Here is a 26,781-nt window from a genome sequence, read left to right on the forward strand (position 1 = left end):
TCTGTTGGACGGTAAGGGAACTTCAAAGAGATACTGTATTACAAGTACCCTCAATGCAACAAAGTTCTGTAATGTTTTTGCACTAATGATGTTAATGTTCCACTGCTTATTATTACAGTTGCATCAGTCTGTAAGATTTCCAACGAAATAATTGACATTATAATAATCAAATGAAGTTGAAACTGAACATAAAATTATAAAACGTTATAAAGACACAGTATAAGGTAAATCTTTTGAAAATGATTGCCTTTAATCAAAGCAGCATTACAGGTCATGTGCAATAGTTTAATGGTGTTAATTGGTATGATTTCAGTTAAGCAATCAATACACATGTTTAGTTCATACTGATTCACATTTTTATGCAAAGAGAAAACATTTAGCAGTTTTCTTTAAATATTATTTTCACTGGGAATATGTTTTGTTGGAACATTCCCTTTCTTATCCGTGCACGCACGCGCGCGCGCGCACACACACACACACACACACACACACACACACACACACACACACACACACACACACACACACACACACACACACACACACACACACACACACACACACACACACACACACACACACACACACACACACACACACACACACACACACACACACACACACACACACACACACACACACACACACACTCTGGCACCAGTTTAGTTTTTTTTTTCTCTTCCACGGGAAGAAGCTCAGTCATTAGAATGCTAGGCCCGTTCTAATAGACACGTACAAGAATAATGCCTTATTTATACACCATTGCACGATGCCGTCGCTGGTCCTCAACAGAGCCGCCCTAAGGTGTTCTTTTATCAAACATAATTTTAATCGTGCGACGCTCGTCGTGCAAAATGCTGTATGAATCAAGATTAAAATGGAACGTTTTCAGTTGCTGGAAACTATAAACAGTACCAGTCATGTTAAAAAACAACAACAAAGAAATACAAAAAGATACAATTCCATCCTGCTAACAGATAAAAACATATTTGTTTTGCTCCAATATCATCCTGAACAAGAGAACCTTCCCTTTCCTTTCTCGAAATATTTTTTAGCAGCAGTAATTAAGACACTGTGAAACACTGTTAGTGGAATACTGGTCAAACCTGTTTAGACTTTAAAAGCCTGACCACTTTGAACCTGGTCAAACTCGTTCAGACTTTCAGTCCAATACTAGTGAAAATTAAAAATGTTTGCCATGCAACACCACCATATGATAAAGTCTAAAATTGGGATTAAGTGGTTAAACAGTTCATCAATCCCTCACAAACAGTGTTCATTTTGAGGTTAGTCTAACAATAATAAAGATATGACACAAATACTTCAAACACTTATTACAATCATTATGCCCGGGTCTGCTGGCATCACAATGTCAGGATCTGTTCCAAGGTCTAATTAATGCTTTGTTGCTTGATGGAAAAGTCTGATAGTCAACTGAAAAAGTGTGACAGTGTCGTCTGACGAAGTATAAATTGGCTCAGACAGCAAAACCTGCATGTTTTTCTTGTGGTCACAAAGTGAAATCACTCGAGGACATACATTTTCTTTCACAATGACATACAGTGAATGTTGAAAGTATAGAGTTTTCATTTGTCAAATTCTATTTACATACAAGCACAATGTGCAGAAAGATTTTTTTTTTCCACAAACCTTCACGCAGAGTGTGAACACAGCCAAGCAATTCAAGTTTCAGTAGTGTGATGCTAGTATCTTTAAGATCTAGTTATTGATACGAATGCTGAGTGATCGTGTTGTGACTTGAACACTGCCGCTCATGAATTGCATCATGGGAAATTAAGTACAGTAATTCAGCAAATGGAAGCTCTTGCAGTTATCCACGTAGAACAAATCAAGCTTTGTTTAAGGCCATGACTGGTCAAAGTTCTTATTTGGTGCTTGGGGTCTGGCTGACTCATGGTCCCAGGAACATCTACGCAAGATCACGTTGCTAGTCTCATCTGAAGTTAGTTGACAACGTCACATTTTGTTAGAGTCCCTGTGCTGATGGCTCCGCATTATGATGTTGGTAGACAATGTTTACATTCGGTTAAATGTGGTCAGTTCTGTGGCTCTACGAGCAGCCTTGTCTGCTCTGGGGTCACATGGGGACGGTAACGTTGGTGTGGGGTGTGCTGGCGTAGGTGACAGTGGAAGGTTTGGGTGGCCAGTCCGGGTCATCCTGCAGCTCCAGGGCCAGTTGCATGTAGTGTGTCCGTGGGGTTTTGTTTCTCTGGCAGAACAGCCAGGACGACAAGGTTGAGGCCCAGCGATGATTAGCTGACTGGGAAGATGAGGATCAATGTAATTTAACTGTTATTATTGACGTCAAAGGAAAAATATGCATATACAGTAGAATATACTGCATTTACAAATACTGCACTTAGACCTTCCAGAGATAACATGGCATGAGGAAAGAATACTAGAGATGACGGATGGCTCTTCTGAATGGTTTGTGTGATTAGAATTAAAATGGATCAGTGAGGAAGTGACATGGAAACAGCAAAGCTAGAGTTAAAGTGTAGGCACTTCCCGACCTGATGAGGTGTGTCAGGAGTGCCCCGCCCGGCACCATGCTTGTCTCGGCTGAACACCAGCCTCCATAAGATGATATCAAGGACCAACGTCTGAGAGAGAAGATGTCGGTCAATCATAAAACAGCAGCAGATGATTGGATTGCAAACAGATATGAACCACCACCGGCCAGAAACAAACAGAAAATAACATTATGTTGCGCTGCAACGTGTCGTTAGCTTGTAGATCAGGACTTCAATGTGGAAATTAGGCTTAAAGCATACCTCGAACATGAAGGACACAAACGCATTCACTATGACAATGATGACCATCGTGACACGCCAGTCATGGGGAACACAGACGATCTGAGGGGAGGCAGAGCAGTGGGTTGAGGAGGGGATGATGGCACCAGCAATGTCACACTGTTCACTTCTTGTGATTTTTCTCACAGACATCAATGTATTCACACTGGTAGTGTGGGGGATATCTCAAATTCAAAGATTATGCTGCTACTGTTGCAATGTTTGGGGTTGCTCCACAAATCTGTCACGTCATAAGTTATAGTAAACTGAACAAAGGCACGTATGAGTGCAATGCGGTTTACCTCCAGGAAGTTGTCGATATCAGGGACAGGAAACAGCATGATGAGGAACAGGAAGACGTAGAGACACAGACAAGTCAGCATAAATGGCCCTTGTGAAATGAGGGGGGGAAAAAGTGATATTACTGCTATCTTTCCATTTATACATAACAGTAGATCACTGGTTCTCAACGTGGGGTCCCGGGAAATCAGGGTCCGTGGCCTAATGTATATCAAACTGGGGCGTTCAGAAAGCCAGCAGTGTGCAGTCGGTGTTATCTTCGTAAGGACTTACAGTTCTTATAGCTTGGCTCTCGGAAGGGCTTCCCCTTGGAGAAGATAATGGCCACGGCCAGATACTGGAAGGAGGAGACGTAGAACAGAGTGGTGTTCTCGTAGTTCCTGATGTTCTTGTGGTCAACGGGGGAGGTCACGTTGATGTGGTGGTGGGACAGGCCAGTGTGAGAGACGTTACAAGCACTGTGTTTGAAAGAGAGAAAGTTAGGGGGGGGGGGGGGGGGGGGGTGGAGAGAGACAGAGAGAGGGAGGGATAAAGAGAGACCGAGAGAGGAGGGAGGGGGGGTGGATAGATGAGAAGAGAAATGGAGAAATAGTGGAGAGAAATGTGAGTGGAATGACCACCACGCTCGTTTAATTTAGCAAGAAATACAAAACTGACTGAAAATATCACAATAAACATCACTCACTCTGACTGGGGCGTCCATATCTCATACCAGCTCTGGCGTCGGACCAGGAGGTAAGCCAGAACCTGGAAGACCAGGCAGGTGATGATCTGGGTCAGAACTGAGAAGAGGAGCGGTCCGGAGATCAGACTGGACGGAGGTGGGCGACGCACCAGCTCCTTCCAGGCTGGGTTCAGACTCACTAAACACACAGATAAACAGTTGCTATATTGAATATTGAATGAATAACTGGTTTCTTATCCCATTTTCTCCACTGTAGCTATTTGTAGTTGTTGATGACACTCATGTGTTATAATGCTCTGTTGATGAATTGTATATATAGCCTTTACTGTACCTCTGTGCTGTTTTTGTTATTTGTTGTGCCCAACAATCGTTCAATCAATGAATAAATCAATCAATATTAACCATATGAACCCTAGTGTCCCTATTTCATGTCACAATAGCCTAACATACGACAAAAACTGGCAAACATTCAGCAAAAATAGCTGTCTAATCTCTTCACCCGGAAAATACATTTTGTAAAGATGATCATCGGTTCTTTAGTCAAGCTGTTGAATATAGCTTGTTTTGACCAAAAACGCAATCTGGGAAAAGAATCTGAGATAAATGTATTTTTCAATTTTTGTTGCAAGTGGTCCCTGAGGACTGAACTCAAGTGCCATAGATAATAGTTTGTCAGGCCCAGGAAAGGTGTCCACACTCACTTGTAAAGGCAATGATGAGAACGATGGCAAGGTCGATGAAAAGGAACTGGAAATCTCCCAAGTTGCTCAGCATCTGTGGCAGTAGCAGACATTTAAACAACAGTGTGTGCATGCATTGTGATTCAATGTAGAGACGTTGTTTTTTTGTTACTATTATTTTGACAGCCTTAACCACTTAAACCCCAGCTTGGTCATAGCTGAGTGGGTAGAGAGGCTGTCTGGGAATCGTAAGGTCATCACTTTGCCCCCAAAGTGTCCCTGAGCAAGAGACTTACCCATTACTGCCACTAGAATGGTAGCCACTGCTCCTAATAGTTAGAATGGGTCAATGCAAAGTGCAAATGTACTGTAGCAAATACTCCATAAAACATATAGGGGGACACAGTTATTATACTATCAGTGACAGTAAAATAACTAAGGAAATTGGGCTACCATCATACCATTGGTGCCTGAAGATCTGATTGAGTGGTGCCTGTTAATCCTGTTAGCTGATTAATTAGAACATGGGGAGCATCTTGGGTGGATTGCTATAATACTGTGGTTGGTTGATAAATGGAAGGGTGGAGTCTGCAGAGTATATAAGGGAAACAGCTCAGTAGGAGTGCAGGCTGCCATGGGGAGAGGTTGACCCTTTGCCTCTCAGTTGATTTAAGATGTTTGTTTGGTTTTTGAGTTTTATTTTATTCAATTGCACATTTTCTTTAGTCTTTGCTGACCAAGTAGTCCAGGCGCATGCCACATATAGGCTTTGGCCTGACAGCGCGTCGCGTGTTCGAGTCCCGTTCATGACGACCTTTGCTGCATGTCTCTCCCCTTCTCTCCCCCCCTCTTTCCTGTCAATCTTCACTTGATACTATCAACAATGGCAGAAAAGCCAAAATGCTCATCTTAAAAACAAGTTACACATGTAGTCGCAAAATACTGTATCTCACACATACTGTACTATGACATTGTACCGCCTACAAATACCTCTCAAACACATTGTACCAAATATGTGTTGAGTGAAACGGCATGTCTTACTTACAGAGTAGAGCAGCGTCACACTGAGGTATTGGATAATACTGTAGAGAGCCATGAACTTGAACACGCAGAATGATGTGATGAGAGCCGCTCGACCCTCCCTGGACACACAAGTTTGTTACTGTGTGTGTACATCATCGTACAGTGGGCAGAGAAGCTTAACAGAGTTCACAAAAGGATGAGTTAACTAGGCTTTAGGTGGAAATCCTGTTATACTACCATGGTTATTATACCACTATCAACCAAACACATTGGGTGATTTGAGCGATCCATTATCCATTGCACTGAGCTACCTGATGAGGTTGGGGACACAGGAAATGTTTGAGGTGGTGGAGGTGAAGGGTGAGGCCACCGATGCTTCAAGCTCTGATAGAGAGATTCCACTGTGGGCTCTCTTCAGGGCCTGAGAGGGAGAGAGAGACACACACAGAATGACAGAGAGACAGTAGAGAGATAGTTAGACAGAGAGAGAGACAAAGAGAGAGGGAGAGACAGACAGACATACAGAGGTGCAGGGACAAAAACAGAGGTTAAACAAAGCATATATATATATATATATATATATATATATATATGCTTTGTTTAACCTCTGTTTTTGTCATCCATCTACAGTAGGATAGACGATGTATATAATGGATGTAATAATGTTTATATAGATACTTATTACAAGCCAATCGATACTTACACCACAGTCGTTAGCACCATCACCACACATTCCAACAGTGTAGCTAAAATGTGAAGAAAGTGGGTCAAACATTTAATATACAATCTACAATCAAATTACATAATCCGTAAAACAATATTTTCACACTTAAAATAACACATAGTTAACATTATTTAACAGCTTTCATTCTGGCATTCCTAATAGGCCTATACATTTTCTTTTATGTCAAAAATTAGTAAAATAGCCAATTTAGCCTATCTACAAGCTCTCAGCTATTTTCTTTTTTTTTAATACTGTTTTTATTAGGCATTTTTTGTATATGACAACTTATAAGACAATCTTTGACAATAATAATGAGTTATATAAAATGAAAGATAAAGACAGATAATGTAAATTCCACATACAATACATAATAAAAAAGATATATAAATGTGATAAAAACGAAAAAACAAAAAAAACTGTTAAACAACGACAAATGAGCTCTCAGCTATTTTCATGACAATTTGTACAATCTTCAAAAGCATCAAGATGCTGAGAGACTCACTCCACATTCTGCAGGATCTCCACCAGTTGAGTCTTCTGGTCCGGAGCCATGCGGGCAAACACTGTGGCTCTCAGCACCAGCTGCAGCGCCCCCATGTGGACAGAATCACAAAAACAAGATACCATAATATCCTGTTTAGGAATACTAGATCAGAAAGGCTGGACGCAGAAATGCATCCATGTTTGCTGTGTCTGACTGTGCGCATATTAATTAAAAGTATCAGAAGGACTTCAGAGTGCTGGCTATTTCTTTCTTACTGTGAATCTTCGTGAGCCATGCACGCAGTAAACTGCATATACTGTAACTGTATACAGATTGATATTGCTCGTTTTTTCTTTTCTGTTGCATTATGAGAGCCATCTCCAAAAAATAAACCTTTCCTAATGCTATAGTATAAGTAAATGTAGCTAAGTAAATGTATTTAGTTATTTATCAATATACTTCTTTTTCGAATAAAGGCAAGGTTTCCACGTCGATCTTTGAATTTCAGTGGCCAGTCTATGACATCCATATAAAAAATCTGTAGCTCCGACGGTTTAGAAGATAGAGCCATGATTGAAGTAGCGGTCATTTTTAAAAGGCCGCGGTCATTTTCGGGTATTTCACCCCCGGATAGAGAATTGTTCAAAGTTCCCAAGTTGTTCGTGGGGGTCATATTAGTCAAGAACAGTTGCGATATTCTCTCCTAAATTAAGTGCATACATATCTTAGCCAGGTCCTAGACTAATATTCTCATGTCAGTCATCTCCATATTTTGTGCAATGTTTCAGCCCAATCTGACCTCCTTTGACTTCCAGTATAAAATCGAAGTTTTATAAAGTTTAATATTTCAAAAGGTATACAACATTTAACATTATAATAAAATACACACGCACGCACTCAGAGCATGCCATTTTGTAGGAGTGTTGCTGTAAAAAATATACAGACAAAACCACTACCTTCTGTAGCAGTTGTGGGAAGTGCTCAGTGATGACAGCGAAGGCCTTGCCGGTGACAGCGAAGTGGTAACTCTGGTCTTGTCCGTTCCCACAGAAACCATGCTCAATGTCCAACTCCACTGTCTGGAGGAAGAGTGGAGAGACAAAGTCACATCAACATCTGTGTGTTAAAAGAAGAATGCCAGGTGGAGAAACTGTAAACTGCATGGTCATACAGTAGGTGCAGTGATGGAAGAAGAACTCAAATTTTCTCAGCCTGCTTTGAGAATACAGAAACCAGTGAGTTCACTGTGCAAATATGTGGGGTGGGGTGGGGATGTGTGAACGCAAGAAAATGCAGACACAGTGCGGATTTTTCAGTAATTGTGCAAATAAAACTGCTGTCTGAAAAGCCAAAACCATGGATGGGAATGGTACACTTTTGGTGAATGTTGTGGACAGCAGTAACTCACTACAGCTGTTCAAGCTCAGAATGCCTCGCCCCCTCCCCACAAGTAGCCTCCAAGCCACTATCAAATGGGAGTGAGTGGGGCAGAGGAGTGTGTGTGTGTGTGTGTGTGTGTGTGTGGGAGGGACTGTGGGGGAGTGGGAGGGAGAGAATTGTTTTAACCTATCTGCATATAGTCCTCACGAATGCTCATTATAATATTGTACCATTTTTGTTTACTCCGTCTGTGTCTATGGACAGTTCAGAAACCCGCCTACCAGTGACATCATCGATGGGGAATCCAAGCTAATAGAAACGTCAGGCTTTCTATTCCAGGAAAGTTAGCATGCTATAATAATGCCATTGTTCTCACATTAGTTCAGGGCCATGCTTGTCTACTGTAGATATTCCTACTAATGAAGCAGACGACTCATAATGACATCACAACTGTTCAGAAGCAGACAGCTCATAATGACAGAATTGTCTGGATATTTATTTTTGAATGTCCACCGCCTTTTAACTCATTTTCTGCAAAAGAATGACATTGAATGACTTTTAAGTCCTAGGACAACAGTGATTGAACAGCTATTAGTGTTTTAATGCATCCAGCATCACTAGTATAATCTTTACCAGTTCTTGGTATCTCCGTCGCCTGGCAAGTGGCAACGCTTTGCTTCCACATTGTGATTGATTGTCACTCAATATTTTCCCTCCAGTCACACTAATCTTAGCGACGATCTTTAGCAGCGTTTATCTCGGAATTGAAGCTCAGATTTCGTGGTACTCTATCAGTGCTTCTGATGAAAACGAAAGTAGCTACCGGGTGCCCCAGAAATGATTGATTGTTACTTCCGGTTCACCAAATCAGCTGGTGTCTCTTCAGAAGGGCTGAAAAACATTGCAGGGAAGCAAGTAAACTTGACCTTAAACATGGAGCAGACCAGGTCTATTTGGCTCGGTGTTGTTTCCAGCTCACCTGACTGTTCTTATCGGGAAGGTGGGCAGGGTTCTCGCTGTAACGCCAAGTGATGCTAGCAGGCTGCGTGTCTTTGGGGAGAAAAGCGTCTGCTATGATGACCCTCTCATGTGGACGAATCATCCCGCAGTCTCTCGCTACTGATATAGCTGTCAACATATTGTCTCCTAGCCAAGAAATGAAGCATGAGGACATGCAGGAGGGTGCAAAACAGGGAAAAGGGTTATTGGTGCGATTGCAAGGCGCACACACGCATGCACGTGCGCACACACACACACACATGCACGTGCACGCACACACACACTCACTCGCACACACACAGACAGACACACACACACACACACACACAAACGCATGCACGTGCACACACACGCACACACACGCTTAACTCCCAATTTTCCACCACCGTTTGAACATTCACCTCTTAGTTCATACTCTACCTCACCCCAAGCACTCCTCATTATTTTTGTCCCTTCTTATTGCTTTATATTTTATTTTATATAGATGTTAGCTATACTATGCTGCAGGACTGCAAGTGCAGGTGTATGCTGGTTATTGTTCACATATTATGTTAATTAGATAGTATGCTCTTTAGACAGATGTTTACCTGGTGTCCTAGAAACTTTGTAGCACATTGTTTTTCTTGGTCGTTTGTTGACTAGGATTCATACCATTTACTCTGATCTTGCAAGTCTAAATGGTAAATTGCTATTGTATACTCTATAGACTCTCATACACAGTGGATAATAGTCCTGTAGGTCCAAGCTACCTGTAACCATCAAGGTACGGATGTTAGCTTGTCGTAGTTCCAGTAAAACCCCAGCGGTCTCTTGTTTCAGTTTGTTTTGCATGATGATCAGGCCGAGGAACTCCATGTTGGTCTCTAATACGTCTCTGCGAGGAACAGACCAAAGGTTTCATCAGCCTCACGTCACACAAATCCCACGCAAAGTACACAAGAGAAAATACACAATCTGAGCCACGGTAGAAAGGGTGTCACAAAGGACACATTTTGAATATGAAAATACAGGAACGAATTAAATTTGACTTTGTTTGTAATGGAGTATGGATGTAAGCAGTGGTGGCTCAGGAGTTACAGCTACTGTTTGGGAGATGGAAGGTTCCTTGTTCGATGAAATATATGACAATTTACCATTCATTACCATTATTTTGTCATTTAATTCAGTAGTTCTCAACCTGGAACATGGAACATGCTGGTCCTTGATGGGGTTCCAGGTTCCACGTTTGTTGATTAGTGTCTAATGTGAGGGGGATAAAGAGGTGCATTCTCCTGGGAAAGACAGCAGAGCGATATCTGTAGTGGATGTACCTGTTAAGGCTCTGGACTTTGTGCCAGGAGAGTTTGGATTCCAGCTGTCGATGTGCCAGGGCAATAACCCTGAAGCCCTGGCCCGTGTAGCTTTCCAGGGTCTCTGCAAAACTGTCTGGGACTGGAAACACACAAAGACAGATAGGACACACAAAGGTAGAATGCTGCTAAAACCTAGGTCAATTATCGATAAGGTCTGGCAACCTAGAAGGGAAGAGATAACGATTGACATGAACCACATTCAAACCTAGTTTTCATTTACTTTGAAAAAATGTAAGAAAGTATAAATTATACTTAAGTGCTTAAATAGATCGTTTTCAAATGAATGAATGTGTTAATCATTTGGCCATTTAGATTTATCAAATGAAAGCAGGAGATATTCCAAACTAAACATCTGTGAGTGTTTATTCAAGCTCTGACCTGTGTCTGCTCTGCAGAGGCTGGTCACAACCTCTGGCGCCCCCTTGAGGTAGGCGTCCATGCGTTTCTCCCCCAGCCTCCTGACCACAACGCTCATCCTCTGGAGGGCCGAGGAGAACGGGAACTGACGCACAATGCCGATCTCAAACAACTGTGGAGCAAGAAGTTAAGACATTTTTGTATCACTGTGTCCTTCACAACTACAATGTGGAATTATTATGACATTCTCTGTGAAGAGAAAACCAAAGATGCTACTTACTGACAATTCAGACAGCTCCTGAAAATAAATAGGACAGCTTTAATTCAAAGCTGTCTCTAGTGTAACAGCACTGTCTATAGCAGGGTTGAGAGCAACCACCTCATTTGGTCGACCACTTGATCAGATTGAGCAATTGAGGTGATCAAGTGACTTGATCAAAAACTAACCATAATTGTTTGATGTGCAAAAAACCTTACATTTATTATTAATATTAAATGATTGACTCATCCTTTGTTGGCCTTTATTATTAGAACTAAATAAAAGTTAAATAAAAACTACCGGTAAGCTATGATGACTAAAACAAAGACAAATAAATATATTGACATTTCGTCTACAAATTTAAATGTAGAATAAAATGTTAGGGAGGGACTAGTGGAGAAGAGATCCAGCTTCTAGCTTGTAGATCGGCTATTTTCAGCATGCAACCAAGTGTAAAATCAGCCATTACATGTTTGTATTGTCAGTTGTGTGTGTAAAAAAGGAAAAGAAATACATTGTTGAAAAAAAAATAATCAGCCATTACGATGCCATCAAGGCCTGCCAAAATACTTTTTGTCGACAAAATCAACTGTAGATTAACTAACTAGATTAACTAACTACCGGTAACTAAAACTAGACTGACACCAAAACATTTCAGATGACTGCAATATAACTCAAACTAAATGACATTTTATTCAAAGGACTCTGACTAAAATAAAATCTAAATTTGCTGTCAAAATCAACACTTTGTAAAAGCAATGGTGCTTTTCACTGTCAGCTAACCAAAATTATTATATGCCTGAAAAGGTTACCTACCACTGTAGCTTATGCACAATGAATAATGCAATCGTTGTTGTTACTGTTGGCTTGAAGAATTAAAAAAAGACCATTACAAAGACAAAATAATATGACAGAGAAAGCTATACCATGTTCTGGGATTTGTTGACGTTCTGTTGGGCTTCAGGGAGCACCTGCTTGGGGGGGCGCACAACTGTAGGCATTATGGGGTTATGCAGAGCAGTCTCCTCCTCTGTGGATTCCTCTAGGATCTATTAAAAACAAAAATACATCCAGAACCTAAATGAGTTGATATTGGATATGCACTGTACACTCAGTAAAATGCATTGTCATTTAGAATATCACATATAAAGTCACTGTACACTCAGTAAAATGCATTGTCATTTAGAATATCACATATGAAGTCACTGTACACTCAGTGAAATGCATTGTCATTTAGAATATCACATATAAAGTCACTGTACACTCAGTAAAATGCATTGTCATTTAGAATATCACATATAAAGTCACTGTACACTCAGTAAAATGCATTGTCATTTAGAATATCACATATAAAGTCACTGTACACTCAGTAAAATGCATTGTCATTTAGAATATCACATATAAAGTCACTGTACACTCAGTAAAATGCATTGTCATTTAGAATATCACATATAAAGTCACTGTACACTCAGTAAAATGCATTGTCATTTAGAATATCACATATAAAGTCACTGTACACTCAGTAAAATGCATTGTCATTTAGAATATCACATATAAAGTCAAATTAACTTCTCTACTTCAGTAAGGTGAGGAGGGTCAACTAGGGACCACCAGGGAACCTTGAGGCGTTCCCTGGATAAAGAATAAGTGGAACCATTTTGCTTTCATTTGTACAATCTTCAGAGTTCAATTAACACTGAGGATTTCACAGTGTAGTTTGGGGTCCCAGAGATACAGATTGTATCTAATGGGGGTGGTGCATATCAACCTCGGGATCCTAGGAATTTAAATGGTTGAGAATCACCCAACTATGAGGTCTCCATGGTACCTGACTGTAGCCATTCCAGGTCAGCCCCGCCATGCTGAGGCAGTGAGTTTTAGAACAGCATAAATTCAAGAGCAGATTAGTAACCAGGAGCGTGACAGAGGAATGTCAGCTTACAGCCAGGCCTGTTACAGTAGTTTTCAAAGTGGTCTCCGGGATCCCCGGGGGTCCTTGAAGGGTTTCCGGGGGGTCCCCAGCAAAATGAGTTATCGAAAGCAATCGGTTTAACCACTTCAAATCTTGATACGTTGGCTATTTGAAAATAGCTGATCTATTAGACGCAAGACACATTGCAAGCTTGTAGATCTGATATTTTCAAAAAGATCCTGAAAGAAATGGAGAACATTTAGAATATTTTAAAAATATCTATCTAAGTCTTGTATGGGAGTGCAGTGCACAAAATATTTTCTGATGGGGGTCCGTGGCCAAATACATATTTATTTGGGGGGGGGGGGGGGTCCTTGACATGAAAAAGAACCACTGCCATACCCAGCCTGTAGCACTGAACATCTTGAGATCCAGTGGGTCTCCGGAGAGCTCTCCCTCTATCTTGGTCAGTGAGTGGCAGGTAGCCATGCAGGCCACAAACGTTGTGTTAACCAGAGTCTCTTTAGCTGCGTCAACCTCTGGGGGAGAGAAACTACAACACAGCAAAATCTGGAGATCATTTAACAACTTCAAGGACCGCTTCACCCATTTTCAGCCTTACCGTCATACATTATTGGTCCTCATTAATGTCCATTTCTTTTTTCTTTTAAAAAAAATTTTTATCCCACGATTTTGTAACCCATTTTTCACCCCTGTGTCAATTATCTAATGTGATCCTGGGCTCTACTCTACACACCCTCCGCCAACCTAGTCCCCATATATGGGGGACATGGGGAGAGCAACGGACTTTAACTCATGCTTCCTTCATGCCTGAGTGTCCAAGTTGCTCCTTTACACCTGACAGGGGGGGGAGTTTCCCTGGTTGGACGTAGCGCGTGGAAGGAACACGTTATTCCAACCAGTTCCTTTCCCTTCCATCAGGCGCCCCGGCTGGCCAGGGGGAGGCAATTTAGAGACCAGGATTACTGCATGTTTTTTGTGAGGGTACATACCCTAGGGCAGGGGTTCCCAACCTTTTTTGGACCAGGTACCCCTTTTGCGGTAGATATTTTTCCAGGTACCCCCTCATCCTCGCAACACAGATAACAATATATTTACAACCACAAGCAGTGTTTCCTGCAGGAAAAAGCTTTGGCATGGTGCTGGGCGCAGGCCGCAGGGGGGCCTTCTTGCGTCGAACATTTTTATTAATTAATTAATTTGATTCAATAATTAATGAATAAGATTAATAAATTAAGATTGATTTGTATTATTGCTCTTGTATTGCTATTGGAGACACTGGGGGGACACTGGGCAGGCACTGGGGAGACACTGGGGAGACACTGGGGAGACACTCGGGAGGCACTCAGGGAGGCACTGGGGAGGCACTCGGGGGGGACACTGGGGAGGCACTCAGGGGGACACTGGGGAGGCACTGAGTGGACACTGGGGAGGCACTGGGAAGGCACTGAGGGGACACTGGGGAGGCACTGGGAAGGCACTGAGGGGACACTGGGGAGGCACTGGGGAGGCACTGGGGAGACACTGGGGAGCATGGGGAGGCACTCAGGGGGACACTGGGTAGGCACTGGGGAGGCACTCGGCTGGTCACTGGGGAGGCACTCAGGGGGACACTGGGGAGGCACTGGGAAGGCACTGGGGAGACACTGGGGAGACACTGGGGAGGCACTGGGGAGACACTGGGGAGACACTGGGGAGCATGGGGAGGCACTCAGGGGGACACTGGGGAGCATGGGGAGGCACTCAGGGGGACACTGGGGAGGCACTGAGGGGACACTGGGGAGACACTGGGGAGGCACTGGGGAGACACTGGGGAGGCACTGGGGAGACACTGGGGAGACACTGGGGAGGCACTCAGGGGGACACTGGGGAGGCACTGGGGGGACACTGGGGAGGCACTCAGGGGGACACTGAAGAGGCACTGGGGAAGCACTGAGGGGACACTGCAGGAGGCACTGGGAAGGCACTGGGGAGGCACTGGGGAGAAACTGCAGCCACTGGGGAGACATTGGGGAGCCACTGGGCAGACACTGGGGAGGCACTGGGCAGACACTGCAGGGAAGACACTGGGGTGGCACTTGGGGAGGCACTGGGGAGGTACTGGACATTTCATATCACACACACACACCATGATTCACAAGCCCCCTCAAAAAAAAAAAAAGGGGGGGCTTGGGTACCCCCTGGCTATGCGTCGCGTACCCCTAGGGGTCCGCGTACCCCTAGGGGTCCGCGGACCCCACGTTGGGAACCGCTGCCCTAGGGAACACGGGGAGAACATGCAAACTCCACACAGAAAGGCCCTTTCGCCAACCCCGCCTACGGGTATGGGCACTGATGACGCGGAGGAGGAAACACTCCGCCAGCACCCACAGCGACCGAACCCAGGACCTTCTAGCTGTGAGGCGACAGCACTACCAACTGTGCCACCGTGCCCCAATTAATGTCCATTATAAGATGGCACAATGTCCATTATAAGATGGCACAACTCACTCTGTGTCTCATTACTGTCAGCCAATGAAATAAGCATGATGAAATAGATGCCAGTGTTCTTATTAATAATAATAAATGAAAAACCCTAAACAAAAAAGTTTTTTCTTTTTTTTAAAGATTTGTTTTAGGTTTTCTGACTTTATTGATAGCATCAAGTGAAGATAGACAGGAAAGAGGGAGAGAGTGAAGGGGAGAGACACGCAGCAAAGGTCGTCATGAACGGGACTCGAACAAGCCAAAGCCTATATTGTATGTGCCTATGTGGCATGCGCCTGGACCACTTGGCCTTTCAAAAGTTTCAAACTTTCAAAAAAGTTTGAAATCTTGTTTGAAATGCCCAAACTGCCTACTGATGCTGTCACTTGTAGACATGTTTCAGAACTGTCCACAGCCCTCCTCTGAGACACAGAGCAAGTACACAGTACACAGAAATGTTGCCATCTTATAATATAGTTTGTGGGGACCATTATGAAGATAGGTTCAAAACGTGTGAAGTTAAGCCCGCTTATCAAATGTTTAATCGATCTATAAGCTCACAATGGGGACAGAGTGAGAGCTTGTACTGTAGATCTGCTATTTCTTACCATTTTCACCCATAATGTCATGTCCAAAATAGAGAGATCTGGTTGAACATGTTGCCAATTTTAACACTCTCGGATAACACTATTATTCCCATGTTAACTGTATCCATGCAATGCAGGCTAAAAATAAGATTAGAGTTGGTACCGATACCAATGCCAGTAATGGAAATGCCTCCGATGCATCTCTAAATGTGATAATTTAGAGATGCACTGCTAATAAAAGTAACTGAACTGTCAGTCAGAGAGAACTTGTCCCTACCTTCCATCTTCAACTCTCTGAATGCCCCACAGGTCCAAGCCATCTTCTGTTAGTGTGCCAGTCTGATGCAGAAGACAAGACAATATAATAACCAACAACTAAAACCCACAAACTAAAAGGGAAGACATTAACGTGTTGTGAGCTTGTACGGTAGATCTGCTATTTCTTTCACTGTTTTTTGCACATTTCTTCACATATAACGACACATGTTCAAAACAGGGCCTCCAGATGTAAAGTGGTTATGTTACCTTGTCAAAGCAGACCAGGTTGAGTTGGCCACACATGTTAATCCTCTGCGGACTGATGCAGAAAATGCCAACGCGCTTCAGACGCCTCTGGGCGTAGACGATGCCGGCCGTCATGGCCGCTGGCAACGCTGGTGGCACAGCGATGGTAATAATCTCCAGAGATTCAATGATGATGGTTTTCGTTGGAACCTGGTTGACGCAGAGGATGAAACTACAGATAAATATGTTTAAAGCTGCAATCTGACCGTTGCGTGTCTTGTCCAGTGGTGGACAGTACTCTCTTAAGTACTTAAAACATAATTTTTTTTGAAGCACATGACTTTCTCTGTGCTACAATATGATGTACTATAATATATTGCACTTTTGAACTCTATCTCAGTCGACTGTAGAGCTGCTATATATAATATTTTTGAAAATGTCTGAAAATGTGTGTGTGTGAGAAAATTTCAATACAGCTATGATGATATTAACGGAGACACCAAACATCTACCGCTCAGCAAAGACGGAATCTTGGGGAGATATTGCACTTCTGAGTTCCAACTCTATGGCAGGCCAGTCTGGTGCAGGTTACAGGAGAAAAGGAGGCACTGGAGCAACTCAGACAGTTTAAGCCCACAACGTTTTCGATGTTTCAGTTATCTTCGTCAGGACACAAACACACACACACACACACACACACACACACACACACACACTTGCACCCTGATAATAAAATAAGGGCTTAACCCTGCAAGTTCCAGCAAAGCTTTTTGTCTGAGTTGCTCCAGTGCCTCCTTTTCTTCAGCCAGTAGTATTACTTGTCAACCACTAGGTGTCCTACATAACACTAGGGTCCAACTCCAAATACAAATTCATTTGGGGGTCCTTGACATGAAAAAGTTTGAGAACCACTGCCATAGGCTAGCTAGCGTGTCATGGGCTGGTTCCTGTTGATGGGACGAGGAGTGGTACCTTGTACATGATGCTGAGTACAATGGTGTAGATGAAGCCAATCCCTGCCACGCCCACCAGACACAGCAGGAACAGGTAGGCGTCCCGGTAAAGCTTGAAGTCGGTGGGTTTGGGGTAGAGAATGGAACGAACCAGCTGGCCTTTTTCTGTACTGAACCCTGAGGGGAACAAGACTAGTTAGGTCTTTGCTTTCCCTGTAGACCTCCCATGTGGATTTTTTTTTAAACGGTAGCCTACAGTTTCCACCCTGGATTATTTTGCACCTTATGTTTGATCATGCACACCTGCCGCTACCTGGACCTACCAATGTGTTACCACTTTCTCACCTAATGCTTAACATCATGTACTGTATATACTGTGTATCTGCTGGTCTTATGCTATGTGTATGTAGATATCTTGATCTTTTTATGTTATGTAAAACCCTAACCACACCGGTAGGGACTCCTTGTCCCTCCAAAGCCGTTTTAAGGTCAACCACACCAGGTGTGGCTGTGATGTGACAATAACGTTGAAGTTGCAATCTATTGCAATTTATATCCTACCCTTGATTCGAACCCTGGACTCCCACTTAGGACCAGATTTCTACTGCTCATCCAAGATACAATACACCACTTGACCAGGGTAGCTGTGTCGTTGCAGAGCCTTGAAAGAACATACTGTATCACTCATATGGATCGTCCTTCTCACCTGTTCTGACCACCACAGCCTTGACTAGCTCTCCGGTGTAGAAGCGTGTCTGGATAACGTAGGTTCCACAGAACAGTGTGTGTCTCTTGTGCTCCTCCAAGTCGTAGGTTCTGGTTCCGTCCTGGCCCGAGCCTGGCAGGCTGGTCTTAGTGACCGGCACACTCTCGCCTGGAGTTCACAAGAACATAAACGAGAAATATAAAAATTTAAAAACAATTATCATATTTTTTTCCTAGATCTTTAAGCTCACTTTAAGGTCACTAAATGCTAATGCTTAATGTGTGGCACTGCAAAGCGTTATAGATTGGCTATTCATCGTACGATGTAGTACTGTATAAAAAGTGGTTAATTAGTCCAGTGATCCACAACCTTTTTAATGTCAAGGTCCCTGTAACAGAGACAGAGACAGTTACTCATGTTTGCACATATAACCCTTATTTATTGAATGACATTTGCACAGCACATTTGCACTTAAAATTAATTTGCACAGTTCATCTTAGTGCAATATGGAGAGAGTGCAATAGACCAATTATTTGTTTACAAACATTGATGGGGAATTTCTTTTACACGTGAGTGCAGTTAGAACTTTTCCATTGCATCTTATGAGAGGTGGGGTTCTTGTGCTGCCGGACTGCGCACACATGCATCAGTGTGACGTCTGATATGTTTGTATTGTGAGGTCTTATTGTTGAGTTTTATTGTGTTTCAGTAGATTGGGCTGGACCATGGTCCGGATGTCAGTACAGAGGGGGAGTTGTGATGTGCTTTTGCTATTGATGATATTTATGTTGTAGTGTGGTGTGAAAAGGGATACAGACTCATTATTGTTGTAGTTCTTAAGAGTTTGGTATGATGTGGGTTCATGTATTTATTGTATGTCCATTTATGTATGTTTTAGAGTTTGAATACACCCCTGTAAATGGAGCAGTCCAGGCTCATTAGCTGCAGCTTGGTATAACAGGCTGCAGGTTACTGCATTCCAACTGCTAAGACGGTCATTCTCACAGTCCCCCAGTTTGATATGCAATAGTGTCAGACTCAGTGCCATTTGATATGATTTTTATCTCTGACTGAGAACCCAATCTACACCGTCAAATCCGCAGTAGGCCTATCAATTTAAGTGTACAAATGGAACTGAAGTATCAACCATTCAGCTGGGGACCACCCCATGGAATCCCTTCAATGAACCATGGTGTTGTAAAGTAATCATGTATGAGAAAGTGAACCTGTCAGCATGCTCTCGTTCACAATGCAGGTTCCATGGATCAGCACAGCGTCACACGGCATGATCATCCCATTGGCTGGAATAACGATGACATCACCGGGGACCAGGTCCGTGGACATGGCTTCCTCCGTATCTGTAATCAACAGACGTCAACAAATAAGTAGGTCGCTCACAGTGACATTATACACACACACACACACACACACACACACACACACACACACACACACACACACACACACACACACACACACACACACACACACACACACACAGTGTTTCTTGTTGTTTTGACCTTTCCTGCATTTCTTTACATTTTCAACAGTAAAAAAGAAAGATTTTCATAAATAAATATAAACCTTGTAAAATGTTTCTGAATTTTTCAAATAGTGAAAATAGCCAATCTACAAGCACCACTATTCTTGAAATAGTGTTTAATTCATGATATAAGTCAATAAATAATATTAGTGGACTGAAATTAGTAATGCATTAATCAGTTCATCACTTTAATGTTGCAGTTGGTAAATATGGGGCAGATTTAAATTACTTTGTGTAGATTCACCTATAATAATACATAATAATGTATTCGTTTTGTATTGTTGAATGTTTTGTATTAATAATTTTGTAATTAATAATCTACATCCTTTTGTAATAACTGCAATGCAGTTAAAAGTTATTTGCCTCTGAGATGTAGTGAAAAGTATAAAAATGGGAAATACTCAAGTAAAGTAAAAGTTACTTTCCACCAATGCATACCTTTGTTTCCTCTGCAAAGTGAAACACGGACAACACTGTGAGTAGAGACCATGTCGTGTAACATTACATATTGCTGCAATTAAAAAGAGATGGTTACAATTTAGTAAAAGAAAGAAAGAAAAAGTAATGAGACAACGTAATCAAACAAAAAATATGAAAGAAACATTATAACAAACTAAACAATAATGGATACACCTGGAGCAAGGAATTACATGATGCATGCAGTTGAATAACCTACTGTAGCTGATGCTCAAACATGTCTTTTAGTATTTTCCTCATATTTAAATAATGGTTTAGGTCCAGTTTTGAGGCAGTGTAAGCATACGAAATACTGTACCATCACCACCCACCTTTTTGATCGTATACAACGAGGTAGCGATTGATATGAAAGACATGAAAACTATGGCTGCAGCATAGTAGTAATAATCCTGTATACTCCACAGTATGACACAGAACAGCTGGAAGATGTAGAAGGGATTCAAGACCTGATAGACAGAGATGAAGAGAGGGAGAGAGAGAGAGAGAGAGAGAAGGTTGAGGATTCCTTGTATACATAATATTACATATTGAACATTGCTAATGCTACACAGTTAGTGTACACATTAGTGTTCAGTTAGTTCTGATCCATTTGCTTACATCATGTGTACTGAGTTACAAATGGATAATATAACACTGGTTATATGGTAACTTTTTTTGAGCGGTGCCTTCGCTCCATTACGCAGCTATGTGTGTCTCTATCACCGGCGTAGGGTCCATTGGTCCACGGGGGCCGTGGCCCAGTCAGTTTAGAGCTGGCCCAGTTTAACTTCGAAGAGAGGGGGCGAAAAAAAAAGAAAAACAACAAAAGATAGACTACTTTGGCAGCCCTTGTGCATGCAAATGTCTGTTTGGTAGCAAACTACAGCATGCAAAGCCACCTTTGTTTTAAATGGTCCCCCATTAACACGTCGGCAAAAACATTCACACGGGGGCGAACACGTCATTTTTAAATGATCGGAATCAGATCAGGAGCCAAAAAACGTGATCGTGACATCCCTAGTATCAATATTATATCCATATCATTATATTAGACTGGGTATTGTCTGTGATTTGGGATATTGTATTACTGTGATATGGCATAAACGTGTTCTATAAAATATAAATATCGGATCGGGAAGAATCGGTATCGGCAGATGCGCAACATAAAATGATCAGAATCGGATCGGGAGCAAAAAAACTGTGATCACGACATCCCTAGTAACTACAACAATAAATGTATAGTTGCATCGCTCAGTTCACTGATTTTTAAGGCTATTTGATCATATCCAGCTGAATGTAATCAAACTTGACATTATTTCAATCTTACAAACCCACCTCTTTTATTAGGAGTATGAACAAAGAGGGAACCCTCACAGCAATCTCATTTTCCTCAAAAAACTGCCTCCTGTCGAACGAGAATTGGAGGTAATTGTCACTTTTATTTTATTTGTGTTACGTATTTATGCAGACACAGCATACATTTATTGGCACAGCTCATCCCTCTGTACACAGTATGCAGTATGCACACACTCATGCATATTTTCATGTACATTATACACAATGCAAGTAGTATGTCACGATCTTAGCCTCTACACCGCCCTGTGTGCCCTTCCCTGCGCTGTGTGCCAGTGGGGCAGACAAGCAAACCAATTGTGCATTATGATGAAAGCATGAATCTTTCAGCACATCATCTACATACGCCAAGGTTTGATTTCAAACATGGAACCACTTTCTGACTGACCTCTGGTGACCTTGAGGGGTCATTAATAATATATATATAATATATAATAATATATTGTTAAAATGGCAGTTTTGTTCTAATAAATGAAAAATGAAACCCAATAGTCTACAGACTACAGAGTATCACATTCACATCCTAACAGGTTCTTGGAGGACAGCCACAAATAACATAACAGTATTTATCATTGAGATGAATGCTTTTATCCCAGAAATGTTTATCAATGTTGCAATACAGCCAAGGAATGACATCAGAGCGTGCATCATTCCGGGATGCATTTATAGCACCTTTCGAGTCTTCTTCAAAGCACATGCTCAGCATTGCTCACTCACCGATGGCAGAGGAAACCATAATAACTTAGAGTTCAGTGTCTTGATATAGCAATATAGCTATTTCGTAAATTGTACCTATTTTGTACATAATTAACCCATTCTGAACGGGAACCCCTTTTGGTGTTTTAAGCATTATGTTATACTTTAGCTATTTTTTTAAAATCGTGAAAATGTGTCGCAAATCTTTGAATATATATTCTTTCTTTCAGAGCGAACGTTTTCAACTCAAATCTTTGCTTCTGGGGGGGGGGGGGGGGGGTGGGGTGGTTCCACGTCTGAAAACAAACTTCATAGTATATAGAAACACTATAGAAATGTTCATGCTTTTCTCATAAAATGTACAATTACCTTCCATATATGAGCTTATCTGCCCTACTTACTGTTGAAACTTTGGCCAGTGTGTTGTTCGGCTTGTTCTGCTGACCCCCTCCCCTCTCTGCGCGTCCCTGATTGAGAGACTGCTTCCGCCTGGGCAACCCAGGTGACAGAGAATTTCTGTAGTCGAGGACAAGCCCTAATAGCAGTAGCCAAATTATAGAGCTGTTTATCCACACGTGAACTGGATGTGTTGGGAGGATCAAAACAGTGTACTGTACCTGTATTCCTGCAGTTTTGTGCTGAGACCAGAGCTGTGGTCAGAGTGAATGTCACTGCAGCTCAACTTCAGATCCTCCAGGCCTCTAGAAAAGGATGACACTTATCTCTAGATGTGCAATCCAGGGGTGCAACAGTTAATTAGCCTGGCCGGGCAGACTCATAGCGAGGGTTCACTGATGTTTTCTCCCCCAGGAAACATCAGTGAACCCTCGCTAAGAGTCTGGCCGCGCCAGGCTAACGGTTAATGGGATTCATCGAATGAATCGATTATGAACAATAATAATTTATAATCCATTTTCAAAATGACCGAAAATAGATCTATCACTCACACAACAGTCTGATCTATAAGTCAGCTGATACAGTGGCTATTTTTGCTATTACGCAACAGTATTGTACAACAGAGTATTATAGGCTTTAAGTGATTAATGGCTGTATTTTGTGTGTCTTAAGTACCAGGTCTTATTCCCTAACTTGAGTAAACTAAAGACCTGGAGGCGTGATCAATGCCATTTGGCTATTCTGAGTGGCCAAAGAGCATTGATCACGCCTCCAGGTCTTTAGTTTACTCAAGTTAGGGAATAAGACCTGGTACTTAAGACACGCAAAATACAGCCATAAGTGTTTAATCAACTAATAGAATTTAAATTTGTCAATTGTAAAAAAAAAATTTTTTTTCATGTGGGGTGCATACTTAGTTTAGACTAGTCATTGGTTAGACATGGGTTAAGGTGTGCTGCCCCGTGGGAGGTTAGGTTTAGGGTGAGGGTTTGAGATAGGTTGTAGTTGTAGGACTAATGACTGGTTTAACCAATGACCAGTCTAAACCAAAAACTGTCTAAACAAATGAAATACAAATATTCCCCAAAAATCACTAAAGATAATAAGCCCTAAGCCCTAAAGCACATCATCACTAACATGAAAGTCGATCAACAAGTTACTGTAACTGGATTCTGGAGTATTGATTTTCTTTTTAACAAAGCATTAGTGAATTGAGTAAACAAGTACTACACAGCACAATGTTTGTTTGATTGTTTGTATTTGTGCAGCTCTTACTTATAAATGACAAAACTCTGCTTCACGTCGTTCCAGTAGTATTTCGTGCTGTGGTGGGTAAAATAGTGGATCTAAAAATGATAAGGAAAGGAATCACAGCATTAAAGTAAGCAAGACAGAGAGATATAAGTTGCTAGAGACATGGAACTTGTGATTTAAAATACATTCAATACATACATAAAATATATTAACTTTCTAACTGCACTTCCTTTTAAAGCAAATATATGTTGATCAAAGGCGCAACCAGTGCCGGCTTAGCCTTGGAAAACCCAGACGTTTTTATTTCCAGGGAGAAATAAAAAGTCTGGGGCAGAGTCCACTTCAATTCGGCATACTATACAGTAGCGCACCGCAAACGTTGCTCACTCTCTGCTGATTTCTGATTGTCTGCACCTCGGCGGATCCTGCCTATGTGAGTTTATTTTTTAAAACCCTGTCATGAAAATGTGGTCTCACTTCCTCCCTGGACTACAAAGTCACACCTCCATGCAGCCTCCCCCTCTCCACAAGGAGGGGAAGTGCACTAAAGCATTATGCAATTAAGCAATACCTAGTGAAACACACAGACTTCATTATTTTTCTGGCCATAGTGTGCAAATTTCAAATTGTGCTACTGTTATCTACTACAAATACTATTAACATTGAGTGACTGCAGTTTCTTCCGCGGTGAAATGTCCCTATAAGGCGCTGCAGCACAGAGCACCAACCTTGAAACTGAAAGAAGACTAAAGTATTGCCGCAAGAGCGCCAACATTTAGAAGCAAAGGCTGCTGAAGGAGCGCTGAAACGGTGAAGCGCGCCTGTGAAACGTCATTTTTCTGCACTACAATAACGTTTTATTCATTAAAATTGTACACTCAGAGTTGCACATAAATTAACGCTGAGGATTGCAGCTTTAAAACCTACAGTATTGAGTTCTAGGTTTTTCCCCCCCAGCTCCTTATCAGCAGTACACATGTAACACAAAGGCTGCATGACGCAGATTCTCTCACTCTAGTACCTGAATAGGCTGGCTATGAGAACATATCTCTGGAAGGTCTTCATTAACAGTAGAGAAGGTATGGACGGTGTCCCCGTTAGGCAAGTCAACGATGGTCTGGAGATCCACGCTGTCGAAGGGGCCCTTCCCTGGAGTCAGCATCACGTGTACCGTGGCCCGAAACCACTGCTTGAACTCATCCTGAGGTCAAGATTCACATTTCTTTATTTGTTAAAACTCATACAAGAACACAAGATTAAAATGATTTGGTTTTGGCACCTCAACATTGTATCAATAATAACAGTAATGAAAGAAAGCAGTAAGGTATTAAGTGGCTTTGTACATAAATAGCACACTTTGAATATTATATGTGCGTGAGTCCTACTTATAATATATGTATTTAATAATCTATTTATTGTGGGGTCTGGTGAGCGACCCCCCGCGATAGTAAGTGCGTTGCCAGGGCAACCAGACACGCTGTCAGACAGAAGACGCCTCGGGCCGTTAGGAACGCCCTCCTCCGCCAGATTGAGCTGATTGACGGACCGCACCCAAATCAGCTAGCGGCTACACCCGTCATATAAAAGGCAGAATCAGTCTGCGTCTGGCAGCGGCTGGTTCACACACACGCTCAAGGAGGCACGCACAAGCACGCCGTCGGGGGGTAAGCAGACTCACACACTTCCACCAAACACACACACTCATGTGTATGGCTCTGCATGTCTTAAACTGTCACTCTCCTCTCGTCACAGGCTTTTAGGATCCGTCCAGGATTATGTCAGAGGGACAGAATCCACGGGACTGTATGAAGGAAATACAGTCCAGGATTATGTCCGAGGGGCAGAATCCACCGGACTGGATAAAGGAAATATAGGAACAGGAATCACAGTTCCACGTATCGGGCTGCTGGAGGAAGGCAGCCCCGCCAGCGACGGCGACGTGAGAACAAACAAATAAGGTCGGAAAGAAGCCTATTAATTCTTTACATAACATTGAGTTCTGTCAGGCATACAGGACAGAGGATCGAGTTCTCACGTATCGGGCTCCGGGAGGAAGCCAGCCCCGCCAGCGACGGCGACGTGAGAACTACTGATAGTGAGGTCGGGAAGAAACCCAGAATTCTTTCTACAACATTGAGTCCTGTCTGACATCCAGGACAGGAATCCCAGTTTCCACGGACCGCGCTGCGGGAAGGAGGCTACCCCGCCACAGCGACGAGGACGAGGAAACTACAGATAATAAGGTCGGAAAGAAACTTATTATTCTTTATATAATTCTGAGACATTGCATGAGGCCTGTCTAGAAAACAGGCGCTCATTATCTACGCCGGATCGGCTTGAAGGCTTGCGCTCTTTTGGAGCGAAACCCCGCTACAGTTAAAGATAAAGACTGATGACATCACGAAGCAAGGCATCGACGTCACTTCTTATCGAGTATTAGTAACCACAGCCCTCCAGGGAGGAGAAGAGCTATCAGAGACTGTATATCGTTTATTAGTAACCACAGCCCTCCAGGGAGGAGAAGAGCTATCAGAAACTGTATATCGTTTATTAGTAACCAAAGCCCTCCAGGGAGGAGAAGACCTAGAGGAAACTGTATGAACTGAATTGAAACTAATTCTATTCTCATCCTTCTGCAGGCAGTGAGAGGACGCCTGTGAAACCAATAATACTATATGGAATATAATTTACCCTGAAAAACCTACGTGGGGTTTTTCTATTGTACTGTTTGTCCATCTTATTTACTGTTCTATAATAAATAAGCCGTTTTGAAGTGCTGCAATCCCTTGTCCCGCCTGTTGGTGACCACACAGACTTCACATTATATATATTCACATATGTGTATGCACATTATGCAATCTTATCTATGTGTGTGTGT

The 26,781-nt window shown here is 42.4% G+C and overlaps 1 protein-coding gene across 2 annotated transcripts in view; it reads right to left on the minus strand.

Moving 5' to 3' along the window:
- Positions 1-385: 385 nt before the first annotated feature.
- Positions 386-26,781, minus strand: part of LOC310870756 (polyamine-transporting ATPase 13A3-like) — a 36,786-nt gene continuing 10,390 nt past the window's right edge. Inside the window, exons 4-33 of one of the 2 annotated variants that reach the window (XM_083782050.1) lie at positions 24,925-25,104; positions 23,925-23,995; positions 22,871-22,954; positions 21,540-21,609; positions 20,537-20,671; positions 20,187-20,259; positions 19,432-19,563; positions 18,206-18,373; positions 17,519-17,676; positions 16,568-16,756; positions 16,320-16,381; positions 13,371-13,521; positions 11,983-12,105; positions 11,078-11,095; positions 10,819-10,969; positions 10,399-10,519; positions 9,838-9,962; positions 9,069-9,235; positions 7,666-7,788; positions 6,728-6,807; positions 6,205-6,247; positions 5,813-5,922; positions 5,524-5,620; positions 4,500-4,572; positions 3,799-3,976; positions 3,387-3,571; positions 3,116-3,204; positions 2,796-2,876; positions 2,535-2,624; positions 386-2,281 (exon numbers count right to left, since the gene is read on the minus strand). In XM_083782050.1, coding sequence (XP_083638176.1) covers positions 2,099-2,281; positions 2,535-2,624; positions 2,796-2,876; positions 3,116-3,204; positions 3,387-3,571; positions 3,799-3,976; positions 4,500-4,572; positions 5,524-5,620; positions 5,813-5,922; positions 6,205-6,247; positions 6,728-6,807; positions 7,666-7,788; positions 9,069-9,235; positions 9,838-9,962; positions 10,399-10,519; positions 10,819-10,969; positions 11,078-11,095; positions 11,983-12,105; positions 13,371-13,521; positions 16,320-16,381; positions 16,568-16,756; positions 17,519-17,676; positions 18,206-18,373; positions 19,432-19,563; positions 20,187-20,259; positions 20,537-20,671; positions 21,540-21,609; positions 22,871-22,954; positions 23,925-23,995; positions 24,925-25,104 — 3,510 coding nt within the window. In that variant the 3' untranslated portion in view covers positions 386-2,098. The remainder of the gene's footprint in view (positions 2,282-2,534; positions 2,625-2,795; positions 2,877-3,115; positions 3,205-3,386; positions 3,572-3,798; positions 3,977-4,499; positions 4,573-5,523; positions 5,621-5,812; positions 5,923-6,204; positions 6,248-6,727; positions 6,808-7,665; positions 7,789-9,068; positions 9,236-9,837; positions 9,963-10,398; positions 10,520-10,818; positions 10,970-11,077; positions 11,096-11,982; positions 12,106-13,370; positions 13,522-16,319; positions 16,382-16,567; positions 16,757-17,518; positions 17,677-18,205; positions 18,374-19,431; positions 19,564-20,186; positions 20,260-20,536; positions 20,672-21,539; positions 21,610-22,870; positions 22,955-23,924; positions 23,996-24,924; positions 25,105-26,781) is intronic. The other variant, XM_083782051.1, reaches the window with a different exon arrangement.

The sequence above is a fragment of the Protomyctophum parallelum genome (genome assembly GCF_964188405.1).
Source record: "Protomyctophum parallelum genome assembly, chromosome: 14".
Lineage (NCBI taxonomy): Eukaryota > Metazoa > Chordata > Actinopteri > Myctophiformes > Myctophidae > Protomyctophum > Protomyctophum parallelum.